Source organism: Gymnogyps californianus, chromosome 4, assembly GCF_018139145.2.
Source record: "Gymnogyps californianus isolate 813 chromosome 4, ASM1813914v2, whole genome shotgun sequence".
Lineage (NCBI taxonomy): Eukaryota > Metazoa > Chordata > Aves > Accipitriformes > Cathartidae > Gymnogyps > Gymnogyps californianus.
The window spans coordinates 10409107-10434601 of record NC_059474.1 but is presented as its reverse complement, the minus strand read 5'-3'; the positions used below and the strand labels follow the sequence as shown (position 1 = coordinate 10434601).

At 40.1% G+C, this 25495-nt stretch overlaps 1 protein-coding gene across 6 annotated transcripts in view; it reads right to left on the bottom strand.

The window, feature by feature from the left end:
- Window positions 1-25495, bottom strand: part of ADD1 (adducin 1) — a 71106-nt gene that overhangs the window by 24942 nt on the left and 20669 nt on the right. For all 6 annotated transcript variants that reach the window (XM_050895262.1, XM_050895263.1, XM_050895264.1 and 3 more), the window contains exons 2-5: window positions 8943-9155; window positions 7500-7662; window positions 6210-6361; window positions 2328-2408 (exon numbers count right to left, since the gene is read on the bottom strand). In XM_050895262.1, the coding sequence (XP_050751219.1) occupies window positions 2328-2408; window positions 6210-6361; window positions 7500-7662; window positions 8943-9137 (591 nt within the window). In that variant the 5' untranslated portion in view covers window positions 9138-9155. The remainder of the gene's footprint in view (window positions 1-2327; window positions 2409-6209; window positions 6362-7499; window positions 7663-8942; window positions 9156-25495) is intronic.

Here is a 25495-nt window from a genome sequence, read left to right as displayed (position 1 = left end):
AAGAATTAGTTTCATAAATGAATCAAGACTGCCAGAAATCTGATTTAATTCAGCATCTACCACTGAAGCTCTAAAACCATATTTCTATCAGTATTTTATTTTAATAAGTGTCAAAATGTGCATGATAAGGCTGTAGGCAGGTGACCAGGGCCCCAGCTTGAGATTAAGCTAACTGAAGAGGACATCAGGTACTACTGGATATGACACGAGAAATCGCTGCATGTAACAGGTAACTGTGCAAGAAGCTGACAAAAGTTACAGACAGTGCTGTGACAAATCGCTGCATTTTACAGAGAGTTACGGTGGAATTATATAAGAAACTTGCAAACTTTACAGATATCTGAAGAGGAGTATTGGGACCTTTTGGGGAGCAGGTTCTTGAAAGGCCAGCACCTAGGTAACCACATGTGGCAGGTACACCCGCCCTGATAAAGACTGAAACTTCTTGACCACTGAAAGGAAAGAGTTCTAGAAGCCGCGGTTTGGGGGTCGAGCTGCCCAGCTGCGTGGCGACTGTGGTCACGTACACACCTCGGTCGAGGGACAGGAAAGGCAAGGCCCTCCGGTCAACAGACAAAGCCCTCAGCCAATGAAACGCCTCGGTCGAGAGAAGTTTCTAGACTACTGACCATATATGACCACAGATCAGATTGACTAGGGTATAAATGGAGTCCTGCCGGAGGGCAAAATTGAGTCAGTCCTCCTTGGAGCAGGGGGTCTGCAGTCGGGGAGTCTCCCTTTAGGTTGGGACACCGCCTAAGGAAACTCCTTGAGGCTGAGAGCCCTCACCTTATTGGGTGAGTGACTGTGCATTTTGGGTCATCGTTCTAAAGCTTAGGAATTCTTAAGTCTGTGTAGTATTAGTTCCGTTTGACAGACATCTGAACCTGTAGTTTACTACTGTTTGTCGGAGTGCTAAACAATTTTGATTAGAATAAATCTCATTTCGAATACCTGCCTCGTCTATTTTGAGAGATTCCACGACACCATACCACTGATACCATGTGAGGCTGAGATTGCCCAGGTAATATTATAAATACCAAATTTAGATATGGACATAGCAAAACTGGAATAAAAGGGAAAAAGTAATTACGCATGGGTTGTTTATTTGGGAGAGAACAAGATTGGAGAAAATGGAGTTTCAAAGTGGAGAAGGGAAGAACAAGCATGGGAGAAATGAAGAGAAGGGGGCAATAAAGGGCCAGTTATGTAAGCAGGCTGCTGCTCAGCATCCTCATCTGGCTAAGCTATGTGCCTTATCACTGTAAGCCTCTATCACTGTGCCTCTTATTAAATCCTGCTGCTAGCTATTTTCTGTGTGAACATGCTCTCTACCGTGTGTGTGCATTTTGCTACCTTCATGCAACCTTAATTCTCAAGGTACCTACATTCCTGATATAGAGATAAAAGCAGAACACCTTTAAAAAAACCCCAACAAACAAAACACACAAAATACCCCCACAGCATGGCCCTTACCCTCTGCTAAAAATCTTGTAGTAGCAAGAAAGGGCAGGTCTCAGTTTTCTCCATTCCTTTTCCTATAGCTTTTTCAATTAAAATTTTACAGATGGTTAAGGCAGAGTTATGTAAGAAAGAGCCAACTCTACAGATAGCTGAGGGGGAGTATTGGGACCTTGAGGTGTCAAGTTTGAAATGTCACTACTCTGCACATACTTACCTCATCTCTCTGCTAGAGGTTACTTACCTTACAGTAGCCAGGTGGAAAGAATAGTGTGTAAGTTTCTATTTTGTTTCAATGCAAGAGAGTCAACCACATTAACTCAAGTTGCTTTCAGCAGCAGTGTCGACTAGACTGAAGATAAATGCTCACAAAATGCTTCCCACCAGCTAACAGTTAAGGGAGTTGTCTTCAACTGCAACCATTAGGTCTCAAAAACATCATTTATCTACACCCTCAGCTACTCACATCATTAAACAATGGCAACTAAATTAGGCATCTGACACAATGTCTTGAAATTGTAATTGGTCTGCATCACTTATGTCTGAAACACATACTGTTTCCCTCGACAAGCCTGACTCAGCAGCCAGCAGCTTTCAAGAGCATGATGTGATTAGCTATCCAAATGACCTGGCTCCTCTTTACAACTAGATCAGCTGGAGGACACCTGGTGGTGAACATGTGCAAAGAAATCTCTCGCAGAGATACCTCAGCTGTACCAAAACCAACCATGTTCAATAAAACTATTCTAAACATGTAACACAGAGTAAAATATTCTCTAGGACAGAATTTAAACAGTGACAGATATACAGACAGAGCAGATTCAGCTATTCGTATTTGACAGCTATGAAAAATAGTAATTGCTTACCAGACTAGATGCAGTAACTTCGCTATAGAGCAGTCCAAAAGGTACAATGAGGAAGTGCTCCTGCTCAGAATTTACTCTGGCCTAAGGATAAAACAAGAGTAAAAGTTATTAAGAGTATTTTATTAAAGCATAAATGAAGGCCGAAAAACATGAAAGTTACTTTCGCTTTCTGAGTATGGAACGGGCAAGTATGCCTATAACATATGCAATATGACTTTCAGATATGCTACAACAGATAATCAGCATAAAGCACAGTTAATTAAATCATGTTGAACAAAACCAGATGATAGGTACATGTCAGAGTCCTTCAGATTGGTGGAAGGTAGTAAATCCTTAGATCCTGTGGTAATGACAACTCGACTACTGTGGATAAAAGGAATGATACTCAGAGAAATGGGAAAAAAGTTACTTTTTTTTTTTTTAGAAGAACGAGTTTATACTCCAACTGTATTTCTACCCTAGTAAAACAGAAGGTATGAAACACAAGTGTGTGAGAAAACACAGAAATTTGACCCACAGATCTAAACCATCTTGATGCTGAGAAGGGTTTCATCACTGATGCTGGTGCCTGTGAGACATCTGTGAGCAGTACAGCACACTTGCAGGTTTCCTACCAAGCATCCTGACCCTCACTTATGTTTTTGCTCTTCTGTCTAATTCACACAATCAGGAGTTTATAATACAAAATAATTCTGACTTCAAACCATTCACGTCTTGGGATGCATCTGTTTAAAGTCTGTACAATGAAAAGTACAAGACAGCCAGGTAGCTTAGGTGTCTCTCAATGCCAAATTAAAAGGCTTCAAATGTTTTACTGGACATGAGACAACTCCCTATTTTGCTATGAGTCTACTCAGTTTTTGTGTTTGGGTTTATTATTTAACGTTTTTTAAATTTTACTTATTTATGAGTTCTGCATTTCCCCAAGATGCAGCTACTTAATGCTCCCTCATGTCTTCTACTAGCAACATTAAATACATATATACTTTGATATAATTCTACTACAGGGAAAAAAATTTCTAAAATAAGTAGTTCATCAGTCATCCAAAAGCTTCTAGTACAAATCTAGCTTCCTTTACAACCAGCTGGTAACATGCTATAGCATAAGAGCCTAAAACTGAACCAGTTAGTTGAAGTTAACCTGTACTTTTATGAATCACCAAAATAGTTCTCCATTACAGAACTGTAAATGATCTAGAAAATCTTTTACTTATTTATGCAAGACAAAGGACAAGTAGTATTCAAAATGCCCCAAAAACTAATAAGAAAGCTCAAACATAAGATAAACAAGCAGCAAGACTCACAAACCACCTTACTTTAGCAATAGATCCAATAAACAAATCCCTCAAAGCAAACCAAGACTTGGTGAATGATGTGTACCTTCTGTAAACCTGTAATCTCAAGTTCTGCCTAACCCGGGAGGCACCCAAGTTTACTCTACATTATTGTACTTGACATGAAAGCTCTTGATGCTCTCTAATTCTGCTTCTGCATCAGGACTGCACCAGTCTGAACAATTCCACACACAGCAGCTGCCAGTGATTGATAAGGATCCAGAAGAGCAAAGATATTCCACCGAACTCCCCCATATGCCCAGACTGGCATACGCTCTCATATCCTCACAATTCCTTTCTCCTCTAACACACAGGCTTATGCCCCTCACAGAAGGCTGTTGTATCTTTTCTCTTAGTTAAGAAGTGCACTGGCAGCTTTTAACTTGAATACAATCACCTCTATTTAGAGCATCCATTCACAAAAAACTGAAAACCTGGAGTCACACTCCAGCTCTGCATGAAGTGGCAGGCATTTACCACATTCCAAAGGAGTGCCTTACTATCACACTACTACTTAATGTATGAGTATACGGAACAAAGACAAGACTATAGTGTAAATATAACCACCTTGTTCTATATCAGCTTCTGAAGGTAAATTATATCCATTAGTCACCTTTCAGAATGCTATTCACTGGAGGAATTTGTAAAAGACGGGTAAACTATAACTTGTGATTGCCGCTGACAAACCATTAACCAAGAGCTTTCCAGTACCACTTTGCCCTTCAAAACTGTCTAAAATACTTTCAGAATCTCATACTCCAAGTGCTTTGACTGTCTTCCACCTCAACTGGTATCACCATTATCTAATCTTCGTGTGCTTCCCCCCCACCAAAAGAAAGCAAACTTGAGGCTTTCTACCCCAATCACACACCCTTGCCTTAACCACTTCCCTAGGCATGCCGCTCTTCGTTACATTTACTTTTTTATCTAAATGCATAAACATTCCCAGGACTGAACTTTACACTAGAAAGCCATCTCCAAACCTGCTTGCCTAGTAATCTTTTTACCACATTAATGTGTCCCTTTTACAAAATCAATTCTCCTGTCACGTATGAAAAAAAATCAGGGGGCGGCACCAAGTTGTTTACAAGAACCATTATGCTGGATATGTTCCCTGACTAAAGGAACCAAACGATCTAACCAACATTGCCTTGATCCTATGCCTACTGTTCTGGTTTCAGCTGGAACAGAGTTAATTTTCTTCTTAGTAGCTAGTACAGTGCTGTGTTTTGGATTTAGTGTGAGAATAATGTTGATAACACGCTGATGTTTTAGCTGTTGCTAAGTAGCGCTTATCCTAAGTTAAGGATTTTTCAGTTCCCCATGCTCTGCCAGCAAGCAGGTGTGCAAGAAGCTGGGAGGGAGCACAGCCGGGGCAGCTGACCTGAACTAGCCAAAGGGGTATTCCATACCATAGAATGGCACGCCCAGTATATAAACTGGGGGGAGTTGGCCGGGAGGGGCGGATCGCTGCTTGGTCAGTGGGTGGTGAGCAATTGCATTTTGCATCACTGGTTTTTTGGGGGGGGTGGTGTGTGTTATTTCTTTTTTGTTCTTTTCTTTTTTGTTATGTTCCTTTTCATTACAATTATTTTTATTATATTTTATTGTTAGTATTATATTTTATTTTACTTTAGTTATTAAACTGTTCTTATCTCAACCCACGAGTTTTACTTTTTTTCAATTCTCCCCCCCATCCCACTGGGAGGGGGAGAGGAGTGAGCAAGCGGCTGCGTAGAGCTTAGTTGCTAGCTGGGGTTAAACCACAACACTACCCATATCATCTTCATCAGTTCACAAACAATATACCTTGAAACCTCAAAAAGCAGTAATAATAAAATTACCATATTTCATTCAGACTGCAACTAGAAGAACTGAAAATACGTAAAGGACAACCTCTACTATGTAGAAAAAAAACAATTCAGCTCTGTTAGGAAAACAATTGACCGGGTTGCACACCACAGCTGTGACTTTACTCATGAGACTCATGTTGATCATTCTTCTGGCATATAAAACCTCCTTGATTTGACCTCCTTGTCATTATTTTTATGGATGCCAGCAATTACTCAGTCACAAGGAAAATTGTTGGCACACTGCATTAAGCTAAGTAGTTCGCTCATGTTCAGAAATACTATGGCTTCTTTTTCAAAAAGGTTGGTACCTTGAATTATAAAATTCAACTGAATGGCTAATAAGAAGATATTTTAGTACTTAGCAAGAAAACTAAGACATGACCTTGCAGAATAATACATACAATTATTCAAAGCATTTAAGATACTAAAATACTGAGTCTTTCAGGAATCTTAATTTCATCATAAGAACTTTCATGTACACTCTCTTAAGACTCTATTCAGGCTATAGTAGCTGACATCCAAGCTGTTCCAGTTCTTATTTTTGAGATGCAATGACAAATCTCTTCACTATTATACTGCTTTCAATACCACTTTGCTCCTCTTCCACACAAAGAGAAAATGACAGATGGGGGAGGGAAGCAATTCTCTTGTATGTTAAAACAATTGGTTCAGTTATCCATTGATTCAATACTCACTGTTATATGATTGTAAATAAGCTGAGACCAGCCAAAGAGATCTGCTAATCTGTAGAAAGCTGCCAATTTACATCGTAACAATTTCTCCCCTTTTTCATAAGCAATGGAATCTGATCCTCTCAGATCATTTACTGGTGTCACCATGCCAAGACCTGAAAAGGAGAAGGGGTAAAAAAAGCACAAGGGGGGTTGCGTTCAACATCAGTTAAAACCTAACAACATGCACTGCTATTATAGTGGTTGTTCTTACTAGTTTATATCAACATATTAACCTAAGAAATGGATAGTAAACTTTAATTACTATAATGTCATAATTTGTATTACACAAATATAACGACAGTCTCGGACAAGGTCATTTATGTTCAGTAGACTCAGCATTCGTTTCCTTCCTTAATATTCATTAGTGCTAAGGTGACAGTGCATTCCTTAGCAAAATATTTTTTTTCCTCTCTCAAACTAACGATTGTCTGCAAAATGCAACTTCATTGTTAACAGAAAAACATCACCCCAAATATTCCACTTTTTGAGATACATGATTTGGTATTCCTGAAAAGGAGAATTACACATCTAAAAAGATGCACACAGGTTCATTTAATTACGAAAAATTAAGTACAAGCTAGAGAGGAGGATTATGGTAAATAATTACAAATACTGTAGCTCTAGTTACAGTGCAATTAGAAATGTGGTTAAAAGTAACTGTGATAAAGCAGAACCAGGCCATGCTACAGTCTAAACTATAGATTTACTGTGCAGCACAGGCAAGGATTTATATTATTTTAACACAAAACCTGTGTGTACATGCATTTGCACATTTTGGTTTTTGTTTTCCTTCTTTGTTTTGCTTGCTGATGTTTCTTGTCTATAGCTTCACTTCACAGGAGAAAGCTGCAAACAGTATTTCAATGGCAAAAATAATTAGTTTCTAGAGACCTTCACTGTTACTAGACCACTAATGAGCGTTTCATTTTCCTACAGACAATCCATGTGGTAAACATTAGTAATATTTAAATCTTTACATTTTTTACTAGTGCTGACTTATCAGGCTTACTTTTCAATTAAGATACCATACTTGAAATAGCTTTTCATATAAATTATATACATGAATCACATTGCATATCACTGTGGCGTTTAGAAACTAATCAATTCATTTTATGTTTGCAATGTTCCTGTGAGCAGAACAGTATAGCATTTGAACTTCACAGCACTTTTCATTTCATTCACACTGTCTTCCTTTTAAGCCTTTAAAAAAAAAAAAAAGAATTCAACTATTATAAATTCAGGTGTGCTTACTCATGTTTAACGCAGCCATTCCGCCTTGTGGTGCTGCAGGGTAGACATTTGGTACACTCGTCGTCATGAAATCCGCAATCTGCTGTAAAGCCAATAAACCTGTTGGGTTCTTCCCCTTCTTAAATTGTTCCTGGATCATAGATTCCAGTTCTTCACAAAAAGCCTAGCAACAAGACATTGCATACTGTAAAGCATGTTCAAATGAACGTCAACCTTTCATACACAGCTTCTTTTTAGCACTTAGATGGAAACATCCTATACCTCTTCTGAAAAACAGCTCAGGGCAGAATTACTGGGTGCATACCGTTATTTGAAAATGTTGTGCTGTGGAGCTCTGATGATATGAGTGGCTTACGTTTTTGTGAATGGAAATTCCAGCATTCTCTCTTCAAGTAACACCAAAACTCACTGGACCTACTAATATGGATTTCTGGAAGAAGTAGCAGGATGTACAATCGACTTGAACACTAAACATGAAAGGAAAAGTAGTAGAACCAGGAAAGACAAGGAAAATTATCAGTGTGGCTCACAGGGAACTGAGAGCCAAGAATGCATCCAGGAACACACGAAGGAATAGCCATTGAATTTTTAAAATATGTTTAAACAAGGGGTTGTTTACTTTTTTCCTGTTTTTTTTTTTCTTTTTGTTTTGGTTTTGGGTTTTTTTGGTTTTAACTTTGAAAGGAAGAAAACAAGATTTTTTTACTATTGCTGGTAGCTGCTGCTTTTGACAAGAACACTGGAATTTGTACTGAAAGAGAAGTATTCCAATTGTTAATTGAATCTAAATAAAATGGGTGGATTTCACATGGAAAAACTGTAAATATAGCACTACATCCCTATTCTTAATGAAGTTGTGTCATGAAATGTTTTGTATCTAAAGTCAGTCATCAGTTATTACAAAAGGAACGAGTGTTATGAGAGAAATTTTGTTTTGTTCACTCTCTCCCTGAGGGAAATGTCTTTACTATTAAATGTCAATCATTCATAGTTTATTATTGTGCACCCTTTCAAAAAGAGATATATAAAACTATTTCGTATGTCAGAATCATGCATGAAAAACTGAGCACAGGACAGACCTGCCTTGTATAAGCTATTCTTACAAATGTTACTTAATTTAAATGTTTAAATGAATACTGAATATATGAAACAAGTGAAAAAATGGCTGACCAGGACTAGATGGAAAATATGAAAAAGTGTTGACGATTACACAGAGAATTCTGAAAGCAAGACTGAGGAGCTGCTTCATGAGTAGACAATAAAAATTCAACCAGATAATGTGAAGAAAAATTAGGCTGCAATTAGGATACTTTAGAAGAAAGGCCAACCAGAAGAAAGATCAAATGGATCTAAGATACCACAAGATTCTCCAATTCCATAGGGATATTACAAATAGAGATAATAAATTTATCACTTTAAAGATGGAACATTTTCTTTTCTTACCGGGCTTTGAAGAATCATGGAGACTCTCTTCTTCTGTTCCATCATGTTAAAATCCTGGCGAAGGTCAGGTGCCATATTCCTCTCTCTCAAATAATCTGGATTATTTTCATCAACTCGATCAAAATACCTCTCTTTATGAGGGGCTGTTGTTGGAGGTGGTGAAGTCACCACCCCCACACCAGAATCACCATTCATAGCACAGTTTTAAGGAACCTATGAAGAGGGGGTAGAGAAAAGGAATAAATAAATCAAGCAAGGAAATAATTAAGAACTTTGTACATGTTTCTTGTTTCAGAGTAACAGTTCAAATCCATCTAAAATTAGCATGGCTTCCCAAACACAGAAACCATGTTTGTGCAATTGGATAGCAATATTTTAGAGGAGAAAAGATTTTAAAATACAAGATTAGAAAAGTAGGCTAACATATACGAAGTCAAATACGCTACATACGTACATGCTACACAATACTAATACAAGACTTCCCATTTGAACTACCTCCAGTTCTTTAAGATGTCTACACAGCTTGATTTTCAGAAGCATGGAAGTCCTTCAAACCTTCTCACAGACAATGACAGAGAAGTTCAAGACACGTGAGGTCTAAACTTACTGGTTTTGTTTTGTTTTTTTACTTAAAAAGTTAAAGGAGACATAATGAAAAGAACATTGCATAAATCAAAATTTAAATCATTACAGAAAATAGGATGTTACACACGTTCATTAATATAAAGAATCAACCCCACCAAAACATGCTCAGATTGCGAACACATTTCTGGAGACAAACTCTGAAATACTCACTCTGCAACCCGAGGCATACTTTTCCATGAATGTATTTATTTTAGATTCATTCAACAACATGCGCATCACTAGGTTAGCATGTGGTTTTTGGAATCTGGAAAGCACACACACAAACACAACCCCCACCCACCAGCCAGGGTTCACGTCAGTTTTACATGCTGTAATCAGCAACTGCATGTATCTACTAGAAAGGCTGAAAACTCAGCTGGTATTGCTCATACACACATCCTTCTTTCACTCACAAGAATCCCTTTGTGTAACATTATCCCAGTTTTCTGGGCACAATATTATAACCTTCATTCCAAAATCCTTTTTAGAAGATTTTTTGAAGCCTTCCACTGACAAACAACCAGTTCAAGAAAGCCACCCTTGCAACACCTTGACACTCAAACCTCTGATTCCTGATCATCTGACATATCAAATTAAAATTAAGCTTTTCCAGAAAAGATTTATTTTCTTTGCATATTGTACATGACTAAACAAAACATCACTAACACAAACTGTACTTCACTGAACTGTAATAAAAATATTTAACTCTGAATGTCTTGCTAGTTCAGCAAACTGCAATTATTTACATTATACACAAAATATGCAAGGTTGAAATCCCTTGCCATCACAATATTCAGCAACTTTACTAAGAAAATGAGCCGAGAAAAGCTAGTAGGTCTTTTCCGGGAGGTGGAAGAATAGAGAAAGAGAATAAAGTAGCAGAATCTAGCTCCCTGTCCCAGTAAGGTGAAACAGACCAATTTCAATAATACTGATTTAGATGTGGGGTTCACAGAGTAAGGAAAACCCCGATTTAAACAGTCAATTTTATTATGCATCTTCAGTTTTGCAAGGATTAGTACCATTAAAATCTACTGATATTATCAAGTCATTGCAATTCTTTTTGCTATGCAGTAGGAAAGATTGTATGTATCTTCATTTAAGTAATGATTAATCTTCTACAGGTTATAACTAGTAAATTTTGATACGCCTCTACTCTTTTACTATTTTTAGATTTTTCTTAGTGACTCGTCTTAAGCTGTACTTGCTTGTGGATTTTAATTTGTTTAGGAATTTACTTGCATATTTATTAGCTAAAACCACCTCAGATGTGGAGGCACACAGAAAAGGCAAGTTTACATAAATTATTTTGAAATGCAGATTATGTTAAAATCATTGCAGTGAAGAAAATAATCTACTTCAAGACTCCAGAATTAGCAGATCTCATCCTCTTTAATTCTTACATTAGAAAACAAGATAAAAAACTCAACTGGTTTCTTATTTCAGAATGAACAAATCACTGAACTGAGACAGTTGAACACAACAAGCAAAAGAAAAGTATTTTCCTTGACTCTGCAGAAGAGGATACTACTATCAAAATCTATGTTAGCACTTAAGACACTCGAGTTTTAGATGCTCAGTGATTTCCACCCACTGAGTTGCTAAATAAACACACACAGACACCTCCGCACTGTTTGAAGTATTTCACTTTAAGCCAATCAGTTTAGGCTTTAAAAGTCATGGTCAGATTTTTTTTTTTCTTCTTCCTTTAAAGTAAGCACATACACACATCTTTATTATTATAACTTCTTTTAATTACTAGCTTTCCTCTACCCAGGAAGAAATATAAGGTATAGCGAGAAGAAATAATGCTTTATCTGCACAGAAAACCTTTTAGGGTATTAGGCCTAGAAAGTTTTAAGCAAGTGAAGTTATAGCAAAGGAGCCACCTTTCCTTTGGCAGCTTCAGATCCCTAAGACACACCCTCTAAGTCCTCTTCCTCCTCACAACCTCCAGCCCGCACCATCTACCATTTCATACCTCAAAAATGCTTTTGAAGGCCCACTACCACTTTCCACAACCCCTCTTGAGTTCTACTAGCTATCCTAATGCCTCTACATCTAGGTTTTTGTTGAAAAATGACAGTTTGCAGACCCAAACATACGGCTTACTCTTACAATAATAGCTCACTTGGCCCAGTCTAAGTCTGAACTTCACCACCCTCTGCTTATCACAAGGAACCAGGGAGTTTAGAAACAGCGCAAGGACAAGTCCACAAATAAAGACAAACCGAACGGCTCAAATAGTTCAGAATTCACACTGCATTCTGTTGAGTGTAGCCCCAAATGTGTATTTACTTTAAAGCAAAACATGGGAAAACTATCAAGTTCAAGCTTACCACCACTGCCACCAGCAGAGAACAATGGCCCGCTCCTGCCTGACAAAGCATTCAATTTCCAGAATATATGTAAGTGCAATGTTGCATCTTGTGTCTATGTGTACATGCAGTCTTATTTAAAGAAGAGTGTACACACATCTGCAAACATAATTTTGCATTTAATTATTTACACTAATTCCATCTTACTTTCAGAGTACCAAAAGCTATTTCCAAATGAATTACATACATAATTACTTCTCTTCACTGTTTCTTACACTGGAAAGAAGCTGGTCCTTAACAGCCTGCACAGGCAACATTAAAATGGAATCACAGTGTCTTGCCAAAGTTGTATCACTCCTTCACCCAAATATAACATGGCATTCAAGAAGGTCCTGGGAAGCTATTACTGCTTCACCACTATGTAGTGGCAATAATTTAACAGCAAATTCAATGTTTAATGTTAAGTGATCATTTTATATCTCAGGTTAATTATCAGTTTCATAGCTCAGTTTTGTAGATACCCAAAATTAATGGCACACACCCCCCACGGTTTAGTAATTAACTGTTTTAACATAAATGTAATAGTAATTGTTTATTTTAATGGCTGTCAGCTACTGATGATAAAGGTGTTGATTTCTGAATTAGAAACAGATGTGTTTGACAACATTTTGCAGAAGCCACTGAAATTTATTTATGAGTTTCCTCGGAAGACCCTTCGGGAGTAAGGCATGATGAACGCTCCAGTAAGAGCTTCAGTAATATGTGTACCGATAAATAAATAAAAGGAATCTGAACAGTTAAGCTGAATACACACTGGGGAATGGCCAATAGTTCTATAAACTGGAAAGTCATACTGAAAATCACAACAGGCTGCCCGGGGGGGGGGGGGGGGGGGGGAAGGAAAAAATTAAGACGATCTTCACACCCACAACTCTTCAGTACAGACCGTTCCTTTCCGATGTAGTATACAGCCCCCAAGTAAGATAAGCTGTAATGTCAAAGGACTTTTTGCCATGATAAGTGTTTTTATGCAAGAGCCTGTTCTAACACAACGGTGTCAGAAAAAGCCACACCCTTAACTAAAAAAGCCATGGCTGGAAAATGGAAGCATAAAAAGCCCTTCTCTTGGAAGCACTATTTTTCAAATATGAAGAGACAGTCAGATGGAACAGCATCTACTACGGGGGGGGGGGGGGGGGGGGGGGGGGGGGTGTCATAAAATCCAAATCACACCTTATAGTAACTGAAGCAATTAGATCCATTCTTCTAATATGTATGTACATATAAACACTAGAAATTTCAATAAACCACCACATCAAATGAGAGCCACCAAGCCAACTCACAGCACACCGTATTTATCACAGGGCATGCGTATGTGTATGCAAGTACTACAAACAGGTTGTTGATGAAACACATTTTTTGTCAAGAAGCCAGCTTTATAAAATTTATAGCACATTTACAGATACTGAGCACTGTTTACAAAAAACATTCTGAAATTAGTATTAATATTTTGGGTTACTTATATCTTTCAAAATCCCCTTCCTCCCCATCCTCTTCTAACCCAAGAGAGTTTCATCACAGGATTCACCTAAGAGGAAGTGGTGTTACAGAGTTTAGTTTAAACAAAAGAACAAAGTTTTAGAACAGGAATGCCATAAAACTGCTCACATTAACATCCAGAAAGAAGAAAAATCTCGATTTTTAAACAGCTTACGTTCCTCAGTACTCAATCTGGAGAGTTAGATGATGCACATACAGTTAAATAAACTTAAACAAGACAGTGAATAATACCCAATAAGCATCTACAATAACTTAAGGGTACATAAAAAAACCCCACCCTTAAATATAAAAAATTATATAAAATAATTTTTAAAAACAACATTGGATTTAGGCTGGGATCTCATTGTATTTAATAAACATACTTAAAACTTTAATATTAAACTCATTTCTGTACCTGGAAGTTGGGACAGATCTAAGTACTTATGCCTCTGGCAGTTTATAGGTTCAGTGTTTCTCACCTGAATCATCATCATGAATATTATGGGAACCTTGAGAAGGTTTAAAATGTCTCACAACACGTACACTACCAGGGACCAGCTAACTACATTTCTTGGAAGAAATGAATTTTTGCAGTCACTTAAAGGTTGGTTTTGTTTTGTAGTAACTTGTAATGGGTTATTTTTTGCTCCTCCACACCCAGAGGAACTTGTTTTTACTAAGGCTGCAGTCAACGGAATTTGACCTAATCTAAAGGCTCACTGCCACCAAAGGACTGAGCACACCTCTTCACACCAATGCAGCTTTAAGTCTGCTGAGGCCAATTCAGAATAAAAATACACTCTGAGAAGCAGGAAGGAGGTTGTGACAAGACAACAAGGGAACCTAAAAGACTTCTAAAAAATTTAAAATACACTGCCAACTCACAAGACAGCACATGCAAAAAAAAAAAAAACCCTACCGTTTTGGGTTTTTTTTAAGTTTAGGAGAGTTATCTGATAAACACCCTTACAAAATCAAGTCATTTCAGAGAAGAAAAAAAATGAAAACAAAAACCTGATCTCTTCCTGGTAGCTCACAATTTCCCTGTACAAAATAACACGCGAGCAAAACATCTGTATGGGACCTTGTGCCAAATTTGCAAAGTAAATGAGCAGCACACTTCTCAACTGTTGATAAAATCCCAATCACTAGCAACAAAGATTGAGGGTACCCATTTCCAGAACGTATAGCTTCTGAGACCTATTTTGACAACAATATAGTAATTTGCTTTGTATCCATTTTTTTCTGACAGTTCTTTCAACAAGTTATCTCCTCTCACACCAGAACTATGCCACTAAGTCTAACAGAGGCGAAAACAGATTTGACAAGACGTTACTGGGGAAGGGACAAGGGTGTAGCAAAACAAATTAAAATAAAATAACTTTTCTTTACTGTTGTGCAATCAGCAGTCTTTGAGGAGTAAAAGTTACCTAAAAGGCTCATGTAAGTGACAAGTCAGGCAGTGTGCTGGCAGGGGGAGGGAAGGGAGCTCTATTTTGGATGCAAACAGAAAAGGACAGGGAAAGAACAGAGAAAAGATAGAGTAATTTTATGGCCCAGGAAAGACAGTCAGGAGGACTGTGGAAAGCTACAAAGCTGAAATTATTGCACGGGGAAGTCATGAGGTGACAGGAGGGAGGAAGAGGAAGGGAAAGGGCTGGGCAGCACTGGGGTGGTGCAGCACTGCAGGCCAGAAACCCAAGATGTAACTGGGCCATTGTGAACAGACTGAGTTCGCGTGAAAATTCAGTTGGTGGGGAGATGGCGAGGAAGCAGAACATCCATCTACGGAAAGTAAGGTTTCATTATCACTTGATACTTGCAAAGAAACCTTTTTATAAATTTGCACTGTTATCACTTCTCTCAATATTCTGGTACTTTCTATATTTTTTCCAATTTTCCTTTACTTTAGAGTAACATTTGCCAACCTTGCTCCTTAAAAAATTAATATAACTTTGTAACAGGGAAATTATTTATGACTTGCACTTCAATTTCCATCATTTGCAGTGAGAACATTTTGGCACCAATGACACTGGATTTGTTCTTGCCATTTCAAATGTTTCCAACTGAACTTTTAAAAGGAAAAGCTGGCACTATCTTAGGAAGTCTAAGAACAAAGAAAGTAAATCATAACTGTACTACTTACTAGACAACTCACTTAACATCATGAACAATTATATTCTTTTTTAGCAAATGTTCCTAGCTCACGCATCTGCAGAATTTCCTCTGCTCTTTGTTCTCAAACAGGAAGAGACTATTTCATGAACAAGAACAGTTATTTATCTTGTACTGAATGCAGGCACCATCATCTTGCTTATTAACAGAGATGCTGCAAGTTAAATACAGGACTCTAAAAATTTAGAGAAATCCAACAATAAGTTTATCTGACCAAAAGTATTGCATTTTATATCTGTAGTATCATGCCTTAGTATCTATGACAGTAGTTCAAGAAACAAACTGTGTTAGAGAACAAGAAAAAAAAAATAGACCAAGTCCCAAAAACTTACTTGAAATGCACCTACTCTGTAAGCAATCATTTTCTATTTTCACCTTCTCTGACACACTGAAGTCAGAGGCCTAGCACAGTGGGCTGTGAGGGATCACAAGGGTACATAAAGAACTGGCAAAAATTTATTTGGGTAAACGTGAGACCTCAAGCCATACAAAAGAGTGAACATTTGTATCAGTTTTGAAGACACAGTATTACTTGTGTATTGAAGCTCATCAACATTTCTTATCTTATTATTTCCAATACTTACATTAAAAAAAAGCTTTTAAAATGGTTAAGAACCATTTAAGAATAAAGCTAGAAATCTGCTTCAAATCAGACCTTAACTTCCAAATATTTATGAAGGGCAAGAATCTATGTAACAGAATTGTCAAAATAGCAGTTGCTACAGGCCTTTTACCATACAAAATATCAAATTGCTTTCTGAATACCAAAAATAAAGTTAAAATTTTCTTTGTTTAAAGAACCAATGATCACCAAAAAATGTTTCACTAAGACCATATACTTATAATACTAAGTCCTTCCTTAACTGGCATCCTCTGACTGTACAGAAAAATTAAAGATCCTGTATTTAGAACAGGAAGAATAATCTACAGTAAATCAGGAGGAAAAAAAAAGAAAAAAAAAAAAAGACACACACACTCCCCCCCCCCAAAAAAAACCCATCTTGGAAATTATGTGACTTAAGAAACAAAACATCAAAACCTACTTTTGGTATCCTGCTAATAATCAGGTTTTCTAGGCTGCTGTGTTAAGAGAATACTTAAGGAGCCACAGGTGAAGCACAGCAATAACTATGTCAGGTTGTAAAACAATGTAATTGCTGTCTAGCCTTACTGAAGCCAAATGAAGCAGGTGATTGGGAAAAGCCAGTGCAGATTCACCAAAGGCAAATCATGCCAGACTAACCCTATCACCTTCTACAACAAAATAACATTTTCTGTCAACATGGAGAGAGTAGCAGATATTGTTTACCTGGACTTCAGCAAAACATTTGACACTGTTTCCCGCAGCCTTCTCCTGGACAACTGGCAAGATACAGATTGGATGGGTGGTCTGCAAGATGGGCAGGAAACTGGCTCACAGGCTGCCCTCAGAGGGTGCTGATCAATGGTTTTTACTCAGGCTGGCAGCCTGTCACAAGTCGGGGACCCCCAGGGATTTACAGTGGGACCCACACTGTTCAACATCATCATAAACGTTCTGGATGATGGGATTGGGAGCGCCATCACCAAGTTTGCTAATGACACCACACTGAGTGGTGAGGTGGACACATCAGAAGGGAAAGCCATCTTACAGACAGACTAGGACAGGCTGGAAGAGCGAGCTAGCAAGAACAGTATGGAGTTTAACAGAGACAAGCGCAAGGTCGTGCACCAGGGACGACATAACCAAAGAGCCCAGTACAGGCTGGGATCTGTGTGGCTGGGGAGCAGCCTTGCTGAAAGGGACCTGGGGGTCCTGGTGGACAACAAGCTCAACAGGAGTCAGCAGTGCACCACCGCAGCAATGAAGGCAAATCGGATCTTGGGCTGCATCTGCAGGGGCATTACTAGCAGAGAGAGAGGTGTGATCATCCCAATCTACCAAGCGCTTGTCAGACCACACCTGGAGCGCTGTGTCCAGTTCTGGTCTCCACAATTCAAGAAAAGCCACAGACAAACTGGAGAGGGTCCAAAGGAAGACCATGAAGATGATCAAAGGCTACAGAACCTGCTTTATGAGGAAAGGCTGAAGGAGTTAGGTCCTTTCTCCCTGGAGAAGAGAAGGCTTGGGGGGGACCTCATCACAGTATTCCAGTATTTAAAGGGTGGCTACAAAAAGGATGGAGGCTCTCTCTTCACAAGGAGTCACATGGAGAGAACAAGGGGCAGCAGGTACAAGTTGCACCAGGAGAGGTTTCATCTTGATAGAAATTTTTTACACTGAACAATCAATCACTGGAATGACCTCCCCAGGAATGTGGTGGAGTCCCCATTAACTGGAGGTTTTCAAGACGTGACTGGGCAGGCTGTTAGATAATCCCATCTAGACTCCCTTTCCCACAACAGGTTGGCTCAGATGATCTTTCGAGATCCCTTCCAACCTGGGCTGTTCTATGATTCTATGTAGCATAAACCCACCTAAAATGTAAGCCAGAATTTAGCCAGGCAGATTCAGCTGGAATATTGTTCATATACAGCTGTCTAAATTCTGCAGAAGTTTCAATATATATGGCTCAGAATACATAATTCACTCCTTGCAAACAGAAAAGGGGAGAAGCCAGCATTAGAACTACACTAGAAGCTAAGATACAGAAAGGTAACTTCCCTCCTTTTATTAAAAGATTTAAAAGACCAAGAGTATCAAACTTTTAGAAACAGTCATCATTCACCTCCCCTCCCTGACCTGGAAAAGCATTGTATCCCAGCAATCGGACTCCACAGGAAGCCAAGAATGACGCACAAGGAGGAACAGAGCAGCACACTGTGCTATTCCTTCCCTCAGCGCCTGGCACTGGCCTCACTGGAAAGTACGGTTGCAGCCTATGCTCACCATCGGTACCATTTTTATGTTAAACCCTCTCCAACATGATTTATTAATTTATATTGGAAAGATCAAATTTCCAACAAATAGCTCATTCCAAGCTATTAAAAATGGGAAGGAATCCCAATCTAAAAATGGGACTAGGAATACGATTAAAAAGGGAATGACTCTTGAAACTTAACTCATATCTCCTATTGACCAGGTCCCCGGTTTCTTCCCAATCCTAGCCTTTTAACTTCCCTTTGCCTCTTTAGACCATTTCCTTCTCTGATTTTCCTGCTAAGCAGTTTACACAACAAACAACAGAACAGCGATTTCTAGCCTCCAAGAATTTGCTGAAGATTAACAGTTTCAAACCAACTTATTAACTCAACATCAAAATTACCTTGCTTTCACTTCGACTCAGTAACTTAATCTACTTGTTCCATGCACTTCTCATACAGCATCTGGCAACAAGTTCCTGCCCAGCAAAGCAGGTGCATCTCCTCTGTGACTACTCCACCTTCCCAGGTGCCCCTGCATAATAGGTACGAGGCTCTGCAAGTGGAACCGAACAATAACAAGGACGATGGTTCATCTAGCTCGGAGGTGTCGCCGAGGTTAAGTCGGCCTATGCCCTGCGTCAAAACTGCTTCCATAAAGAAAAAAAGACGGGTCATTGTCATAGGAGACTCCCTTCTGAAGGGAACAGAAGGCCCAATATGCTGACCGGACCCACTTCTTAGGGAAGTCTGCTGCCTCCCTGGGACCTGGGTTAAAGATGCGAATGGTATGGCCCTCAGATTATTATCCATTATTGATTTTTCAGGTAGGCAGTGATGAAGTTGCAACAAGAAGTCCAAGGGCAATCAAGAAAGACTTGGGACAACTGGTTAAGGGATCAGAACCACAAGTAGTGTTCTCCTCTATCCTTCCAGTTGCAGGGAATGATGAGGGAGGTAACAGGAAGAGCCAGCAGATCAATACCTGGCTCCAAGCCTGGTGTCACTGGCAGAATTTTGGGGTTTTTGATCATGGGTGGGTTTACACAACACCAGGCCTGCTGGCAACAGAGGGCCGTACACCTGTCTCAAAGGGGGAAAAGGACCTTTGCACAGGAGTTAGCAGGGCTCACTAAAAGAGCTTTAAACTAGATCTGAAGAGGGAAAGGAATAAAACCAGGCTCATTAGAGATAAGCCTGGGGGCAGCACGCCAGTGTTTGAGGGACGGTGTGCTAGCAAGGTCCTTTGGTCTGCCATCTCAGTGGAGGCAGGGGCTGGAGATCCATGTGGCAGCAAAGACGCAAGGGTTATTGATGTGTTAGAAACCATGGAAGGGCCTGAGAATGGTCACGTAGGAATTAGGGCTTCTCCCCCCAAAAAGGTGGCTGCATCAATAGCCCAGATGAATTGCATCTACACCAATGCGTGCAGCATGGGCAACAAACAGGAGGAGCTGGAAGCCATTGTGCAGCAGGAAAACTATGACATAGTTGTCATCATAGAAATATGGTGGGATGACTTGCATCACTGGAGTGCTGCAATGGATGGCTATAAACTCTTCAGAAGGGATAGGCAAGGAAGGAGAGGCGGTGGGGTAGCCCTGTACATTAGGGAGTGTTTTGACTGTCTCGAGCTTGGTGATGGTGACAATAGGGTTGAGTGTTTATGGGTAAGAATCAGGGGGAAGGCCAACAAGGCAGATATCATGGTGGGAGTCTGTTACAGACCACCCAACCATGATGTAGAAGCAGACAAAGTATTCTATAAGCAGCTGGGAGAAGTCTCACAATCACTAGCCCTTGTTCTTGTGGGGGACTTCAACTTACCAGATGTGTGCTGGAAATACAATACAGAGGAGAGGAAACAGTCTAAGAGGTTCCTGGAGTGTGTGGAAGATAACTTCCTGACACAGCTGGTGAGTGAGCCAACTAGGGAAGGTGCCCTGCTGGACCTGTTGTTTGCAAACAGAGAAGGACTTGTGGGTGATGTGATGGTTGGAGGCTGTCTTGGGCATAGCGATCATGAAATGATAGTGTTTTCAATTCTCGGAGAAGTAAGGAGGGGGCTTAGCAGAACTGCTACCTTGGACTCCCGGAGGGCAGACTTTGGCCTGTTTAGGAGCCTGGTTGACAGAGTCCCTTGGGAGGCAGTCCTGAAGGGCAAAGGAGTCCAGGAAGGCTGGACATTCTTCAAGAAGGAAATCTTAAAGGCGCAGGAGCAGGCCATCCCCATGTACCGAAAGACGAGCCAGCAGGGAAGACGACCAGCCTGGCTGAACAGAGAGCTTTGGCTGGAACTCAGGAAAAAAAAAGAGAATTTATGACCTTTGGAAGAAGCAACGGGCAACTCAGGAGGACTACAAGGATGTCATGAGGTTATACAGGGAGAAAATTAGAAGGGCCAAAGCCCAACTAGATCTTAATCTGGCTACCGCCATAAAAGACAATAAAAAAATGTTTCTATAAATACATTAGCAACGAAAGGAGGGCTAAGGAGAATCTCCATCCTTTATTGGATGCAGGGGGAAACATAGTGACAAAGGATGAGGAAAAGGCTGAGGTACTTAATGCGTTCTTTGCCTCGGTCTTTAATAGTAAGGCCAGTTGTTCTCTGGGCTGTCTCTCTTGTCCCCGAGCTGGAAGACAGGGAAGGGGAGCAGAATGAAGCCCCCATATTCCAAGGGGAAATGGTTAGCGACCTGCTACACCACTTAGACACACAGAAGTCTATGGGGCCGGATGGGATCCACCCAAGGGTACTGAGGGAGCTGGCGGAAGTGCTCACCAAGCCACTTTCAATCATTTATCAGCAGTTCTGGCTAACCGGGGAGGTCCCAGTTGACTGGAGGTTAGCAAATGTGACACCCATCTACAAGAAGGGCAGGAAGGAGGACCGGGGGAACTACAGGCCTGTCAGTCTGACCTTGGTGCCAGGAAAGGTTATGGAGCAGATCATCTTGAGTGCCATCATGCAGCACGTACAGGACAACCAGGTGATCAGGCCCAGTCAGCATGGGTTCATGAAAGGCAGGTTCTGCTTGACTAACCTCATCTCCTTCTATGACAAGGTGACCCACTTAGTGGATGAGGGAAAGGCTGTGGATGTTGTCTACCTGGACTTTAGTAAAGCCTTTGACACTCTTTCCCACAGCATTCTCCTGGAGAAACTGGCTGCTCATGGCTTGGACGGGTGTACTCTTCACTGGGTAAAAAACTGGCTGGATGGCCGGGCCCAAAGAGTTGTGGTGAAGGGAGTTAAATCCAGTTGGCAGCCAGTCACAAGTGGTGTTCCCCAGGGCTCAGTACTGGGGCCAGTTCTGTTTAATATCTTTATCAATGATCTGGACGAGGGGATCAAGTGCACCCTCAGCAAGTTTGCAGACGACACCAAGCTGGGCGGGAGTGTTGATCTGCTTGAGGGCAGAAAGGCTCTACAGAGGGATCTGGACAGGCTGGATCGATGGGCTGAGGCCAATTGTATGAGATTCAACAAGGCCAAGTGCTGGGTCCTGCACTTGGGTCACAACAACCCCATGCAACGCTACAGGCTTGGGGAAGAGTGGCTGGAAAGCTGCCCAGCAAAACAGGACCTGGGGGTGTTGGTCAACAGCCAGCTGAATATGAGCCAGCAGTGTGCCCAGGTGGCCAAGAAGGCCAATAGCATCCTGGCTTGTATCAGAAATAGTGTGGCCAGCAGGACTAGGGAAGTGATCACCCCCCTGTACTCAGCACTGGTGAGGCCGCACCTCGAATACCGTGTGCAGTTTTGGCCCCTCCGTACAAGAGAGACACTGAGGTGCTGGAACGTGTCCAAAGAAGAGCAACAAAGCTGGTGAAAGGTCTAGAAAGCAAGTCTTACGAGGAGCGGCTGAGGGAACTGGGGTTGTTTAGCCTGGAGAAAAGGAGGCTGAGGGGAGACCTTATCGCTCTCCACAACTCCCTGAAAGGGGGTTCTAGCGAGGTGGGTGTCGGTCTCTTTTCCCAAGGAACAAGCGATAGAACAAGAGGAAATGGCCTCAAGTTGCACCAGGGGAGGTTTAGATTGGATATTAGGAAAAATTTCTTCACCAAAAGGGTTATCAAGCACTGAAACAGGCTGCCCAGGGAAGTGGTTGAGTCACCATCCCTGGAGGTATTTAAAAGACGTGTAGATGTGGCACTTAGGGACATGGTTTAGTGGTGGACTTGGCAGTGTCACGTTTACAGTTGGACTTGATGATCTTAAAGGTCTTTTCCAACCTAAATGATTCTATGATTTCTGGAAATGTTCAGTACATAAACTGATTAAAGATTAAGGAAAGTGATAGCAGAAATCGTAATATAAAATGTCACACTGTTCATACAACAGAAAGAAAGTCTACATAAGTATCTTAAACCATAGATACCTTAAGCTTTTCTGCTGAAACCCTAAGAGCTTCACAAATGTATCAGAAAATTGACATGCAAATGACAAAACAGGAATTTCACCAGTGTCTTTTGCATTTCTCCAGGCACAACGTGGAAGTATGAATTCTGCAAACTATCATACATTTTTCCACTGCCTCTTACCAGAGGGGCACCAATGGTCACAGGTGGTAATGGCAGTGGAGACACTTTTCCTTTCCACTACTTTGGTGTCTGTTAGCCCCAAAAATAACTCCTTACAGTTCAGTGAAAAACATGGGCTTCAGTGTTATGGTTCAGAGCAGTATCATGGTTTTCAGATAAATTGGTTTTCAGATAAATTTATTTCATGAAGTTGCTCCAACATTGAGACTGAAACCTCCACGTTGAACCTGGTCCTAAAGAGCCCGCAAAATGAGTCCTCATAATTACACTGCCGCATAAAAATCTGTCAAATAGCACAAAAGTTGATTTGCCTGCAATTTTATTTCAGAAATCTGAGTTCCAATTCAAATAAGCTTCTCAAGTAAAAACCACAGAGAATTAAGTAATTAATAGTGTAATATCACAAAACTCAATTTAACACAACTAATGCAAAGGAGTACAACTGGAGACAAAAATTAAGCCAGAATTACTCAGTGCTCAAAAGGCAAGATTAGAACTGAATTCAGGAGCTGTCATAGATCACTATGTAGGAATTGCAAAGATTACGCTGTGGCCACATGGTCTACTGTAATCGTAAAATAAAACAAAGAATATCAAGTAGCAAAATTATCTTCCCTAACTTTGAAACAAACAAACAAAACTACTACTAGAATATTATTTCTGGTTCTCATGTACACACTTCAAAAAAAGACATGAAATATTAGAGTTTAAGGAAGGGCTACAAAAATGATCCAGAGAGTAGAAGATTAGGGATTATTAGCTTGACCTATTCAGTTAACCAGAAAGGTTAACTGGTCATAGAGGTGACAGGGCCTTTCAGTCCTGCTAACAAAAGTATGGAGAGATGTAACACTTGGGAGTGAATATCAGACACATTTGCCCTTGAATAGAGATGGAAGTTTCCTAACCATATACATACAATACTGAGTCAATAACTTTGCTTTGAAAATTTTTATAAAACACAAGTTTTAATCCAACTTCCAGAATACCTTCTAGTCTGTCTGCACTGAGATCAGAGTTCTGTCTGCGTCTGAAATCTATGAACCTGCCCTTCCTTCTTAGGCTTTGGGAAAAATAAGTTCCCACATGCACAATATGCTCATGTTATTTGCAGCTTCCAAAGCACTTCTAGTATTCTAGCACTATTTTTTTTAAATAGCACCTTCCTCTGCTAGTAGGTTGGTGACAGCTGGAGACTGAATGTCAGACAGAAGGCACAAGTACTCAGAGACAGTACCAAAAATCCTCCTTAATCCTTCTCCTGCACTCAGGTCAAACTGATCAGACTTGCAATTAGGACAAATTTTCCGTCAGATCAGGTAGGATATCTCTTACTATTTTTTTAATGATCTTCTGCAGCATGAAGTGCAAATCTCCTACCCGATTCATTCAGGCATACCTTACCTGAGAAATTTCAGTGACAAAAACTACACAAGTTCCCAAATACCTGGGCTTGTTTCACTGGCTTCTTTGATGCATTCAGCAGTTTAGTCCACTGAAACTGAATTGCTTATGTTAATGTTTTTTAAAGTTAAGTTTAACACCCTGTAGAATAAAAAGGGTTGCACTAGAGAGGTGGTCTCTCGACGCCTTATTGACCAAACCATAAAATTTGTTGAACAGAAAACATTGGTGACAAGTATTTTTTCCAGCCTGCTTTATTGCTACATTAAATTTTTCACTGATGCCACAGAGACTCAGCTACACACACCACTCAGTACTACACAAGAATGAGTCAAGTCACTAAGTTTTGTTTTCATCCTCTAATTGTGCAGAAAGTATCTGAGGCCAAGACAATGTAAAATTAAAATATTTTTCCACTATTAATATTTATGGATGGTGTCGGCAGTACCAGAAAACAAATGTACATTTATTTTTGCCATCAGGGTCATGAGTCCATACAAATAAAGAGGTTTAACCCAAATAGTGCTTATTTTTAGGTTTCTGTGAACCCACATGCACTTCCCAAGCCTCACGCCAAACACACCAATAAGCCAGTGCCCTCAGATTTTTGAACACAGGTCAAATCAGATCACCAGCTTTCCAAGGGCAGGGCCCCAGCTTTATCCAACAAGTATTTGGAAGGCTTGAGACAAACTGATCAGCATGTCTGACCCAAAAATGAACGCTGGCCTTAAACTGAAGTTATAAAAGCTGCTACTTTTAATTCCAACACCGTATTTGTGGAAAACACAAAAACACACATCAGTTTCTCAAAGAACAAACCAAAACTGACCAAAGCAAAATCAGATGTTTAATCTGCCAGTGTAATAAATCAGGTAAGAAAATTTCCATAATTTTCACATACACACATTGAAATCAGATTTTCCTAGGAAACACCACACTTAAAGTCATGAAAGTCCCCAAATTCCTTAGCAGTGCTTCACACAGTCCCCCAGAAGGAAAGCCATGTGCTTACATAGAGGTGGCTCTTACCCGAGAAGAGTCTACTGCTGCTTCACAGAATAGCAAGTTCAGGGAGACGCGCAGTGGTTGCACCAGCGGCTT